The sequence below is a fragment of the Monoraphidium neglectum genome, assembly GCF_000611645.1.
Source record: "Monoraphidium neglectum strain SAG 48.87 unplaced genomic scaffold scaffold04571, whole genome shotgun sequence".
Taxonomy (NCBI): domain Eukaryota; kingdom Viridiplantae; phylum Chlorophyta; class Chlorophyceae; order Sphaeropleales; family Selenastraceae; genus Monoraphidium; species Monoraphidium neglectum.
The window spans coordinates 1-3,331 of NW_014009058.1; the positions used below are offsets into that span (position 1 = coordinate 1).

A 3,331-nucleotide genomic window follows, 5' to 3' on the forward strand; every position below is an offset into this window, starting at 1 on the left:
GTATGTGTGCCATACGCACAGTGTGTGGTGGGGGTGGGGAGACGGGGAGGTGGGAGGGGCAGGGGAGAAGGAAGCTGGTATGCACACAGATCGACGCTGGGTGACAGCACGAGGGGTTAGGCTGCTTTGAGGGCCAACACCCAGCGCCACACCCTCCGTGGTCGGGCGCGGGGGCAGGTGCGGCCGCCGTGGCGATGTGTGCGTTGTAGGCGGGAGGGGCGCGGGGCAGCAGCGCACAAACCGGCCCCCGCCGCCCTCACTGCCAGTGCATTGTACGCCCAGGCACGGAGCCGGCGTTGCTGGGTACGCGCGCACCTGTGGGCCCGCGCGCAGTCGCTGCCATGGGGACACCGCTGGTTCTGGGGAGGCGCGGCAGGCGGCGCGGCGGCGGGCGCGCGTTGAAGGGGGGCTTGGCACAGCGTAGGGCGTACCACGCATGGGCCTAGGCCGCAGCCCCGGCCGCAAGTGTGGCCAAGTGCCATGCGGCATGCGCGGAATCAACAGGGTCGGCTCCCAGCCACGCCCCGCCATGTCACCCCCCCCCGGGCCCTGCAGAACCCCCTGGACCACGCACCTCCTTTGCAAAGTCGCACGGCACGCCGCGGTAGTTGTAGCGCCTAGGGTCCCGCCGCGCGGCCCGCTCCCCCTGGTGCGCGCAGGGGCAGGCGGCCCAGTCGTGCGGGATGCGCCGGCTGCACGGATCCACCTGCGTGGCGGCGCGCCACGGGGTGATGGTGGTGGTGTTGATGAGGGCGGTGGTGTTGGTGAGGGCGGTGGTGTTGGTGAGGGCGGTGGTATTGGTGAGGACGGTGGTGGTTGTAAGGACGGTGGCGCGGGGGGCCGTGTCGTTCACGAGTCGCTACTGGAAGTTCCTGTTGACAACGAGGATGTACCCCACCACAGGTTTCAGGTTTCCAAACCTCGTCTACGCAGCAGACAGCACTCGTCAAGGCCAACCGCCAGTGCAGGTGGCGTGCACTGCCGCGGGGCGGCCGCGTGGTCATGCTCTCGCCCCCAGCCTTGGCGGCGGTCAACGCGGTAGAGAATGATGCGCGCGCACGCAGCGGGCCCTGGCGATGGTGCTGGCGGCGCAGAGGCGGACAGTACTCACTTTATAATGATACATGTACCAGCTCAAACCCTCATCCGGGCTGAGTGTGCCTCCAGCGGCACCCATCTCGCTATTCAGCGCAAGGGATCCAAGAATTATGTTCAAGGGGTTCTCATTCCCCAAACTGATGGTAGAGACTGGTAGACCTAAATGCTGCTCCATATGCAGCGTTCTTGGCGCCTTGTGAACTGCGGTTCTCAGATCCCCGGGACTGATGCACTGTTGGCAGGTACTGCCGGGTAGAAAAGTTAAACAAAGCGAACGCCGTGCCAGTAGGACGTAGAGGGCGGTGGACATAGGTTGCGCTCAGGATTCTGGTCGCGTGGTCGGGCGCTTGTGTTGAGTAAACAAGGTGAAAGCACCTGGTGACACCTGGGGGACTACTGAGCGTCGCATGGGCCCGCAGCCACTGGCCCTCAAGCGATACAATCAAGGGCGAAAATGGACCATCCTTGATTGCTACGAGCTCGCAAACCTCGCCGCCAAGCCGCCGGACGAAGTGGGAACAGGGGGGTGGAAAGGACAGGGGGATGCTGGCAGAGACGCCCAGGAAGAGCGGGGTGCGTATCCGCGCCACCAATCCCTTGGTTGACAACCGCTGCAATGGCAGGTTCAAGGCGACAGCTTCCCGTCATGCCTCATGCCTCGGCCGCATGTTGATATTCAGATTGGTCATGCACACCGCCTCACTGCCGACGAACACGCGTGCGCATGCGCAGCCACTGGCATGGATCCACCTTGCTTTGTCCTCCTCTCCTCTCACAGCCCAACCCGCCACCCATTGAATCCCTAAGAACTCCAGAGCGGGGAGGGGGGGCAGGAGTGGGGGCGCTGCACCTCTTCCCCTAAGGCGCCGTGGTGATGTCAGCTGTGGATCGCCTTGGCTGCTGACTGCGCCGTGGGGAGGTCTGCCGCTCAGGCCCGAGGCTCTACGTACCCCACAATGGCACTAGTTTGCTTGAGGTCGGTGTGGCGTCACAGGGGCGGCAGCGCAGAGGTGAGCAATGTGCAGAGCGCATGCCAGGGCGAGTGTAAGGTTATTCTACTTACGTAATTTGGGGTGTGGGTACCTGAGGCTGGATGCGCTGTGTCTAGGTTGTGGGTTGCTCGCAACAGCCGCTGTAAAGGACAGTGCTTACATGTTATTTGATGTTCGGCTTGCGCCGAGCCGCGACTATGCCAAGGTCCTGCAACGTGCGTGCGAGCTATGTGTAGTTGCGTGCGCTCGCGTGCGCACGAGGAAAAGTGGGCGGTCAGGAGACTCTTCCAACGAATTTGGAATAATCCAACTGTACACCGACCGGGGAAGGCCGGGCGGCTGCAAAACAAGGGGCCGCATTGCATATAATTTGCAATGCCCAGGTCCACCCCACATAACAATCATGCCAGGTGGCGGCCCGCGCCGCGACGGTGATTGAGTGCAGTGTTAGGAGAGAGTTAGAATCAACCAATAAGGCTCCTACGTTGGTAATTTTCGACCACCCCGCGCCACGCGCGGGGGGTTGCTTGTGTTGGGCGCGCCTGGAGCAGCCCGAGCTGCCTGGCGGCAGCATGCGCACGGTGTGGCCGTGCGGCGTGCCGCGGCAAAGAAGAAAACCTGCTGCCTCGCGCGGCTCCTCCCCCTCCTCTTCCCTCCTCCTCCTCCTCGTCCTCCTCCTCTTCCCTCGCCCTCCTTCTCTTCCCTCCTCCTCCTGCTCTTCCCTCCTCCTTCGCCGCCGCCGACGCCTCACAGGCCCGCCGCGCCTGCCGCGCCCGCCCCGCCCGCGCCAATGACCAGGTGCTGCTCAGCGGCGCGCTGCACCCAGCCAGCGTACTCAAACCCGTCGATGCGGCCGCGGCAGAAGGGGCAGCTCGGGGCGCCGCCGCCCGAGCCGCTGGCGGACGCGCGCAGGACGCGGCGGTAGCAGGGCACGCACAGCAGGTGGCCGCAGCCCTGGACGTGCAGGCTGTTGGGGCGGTCGAAGCACACGCCGCACAGGTCGTCGCTGGAGACAGACCAGTCGCTGCCACTGCCGGAGCGCGCGTGGCGGGGGCCGGACGCGCTCGGGCCCGCCGCCGCGGCGGAGCCGGCGCCGGCGGCCGGGGCCGACGAGGGCGGCGGCTCCTTGGACGACAGCAGGCGGCTGAGCACGACGTGGCTGCACGCGCTGTGCTGGGGGCCCCTGTCGGAGCCGCCCGCCCGCGCCACGCGGGTGGCGACCGCCGAGGCGGATGCGGCGG

General features: G+C 65.9%; 1 protein-coding gene across 1 annotated transcript in view; it reads right to left on the minus strand.

Annotated features, from left to right (window-relative positions):
• Positions 1-2,837: 2,837 nt before the first annotated feature.
• The window catches only part of MNEG_14547 (hypothetical protein), a gene marked incomplete at both ends in the record, with an annotated part of 1,675 nt that continues 1,181 nt past the window's right edge, over positions 2,838-3,331 (minus strand). The window contains one exon of the mRNA XM_014036981.1: positions 2,838-3,273. Coding sequence (XP_013892435.1) covers positions 2,838-3,273 — 436 coding nt within the window. The remainder of the gene's footprint in view (positions 3,274-3,331) is intronic.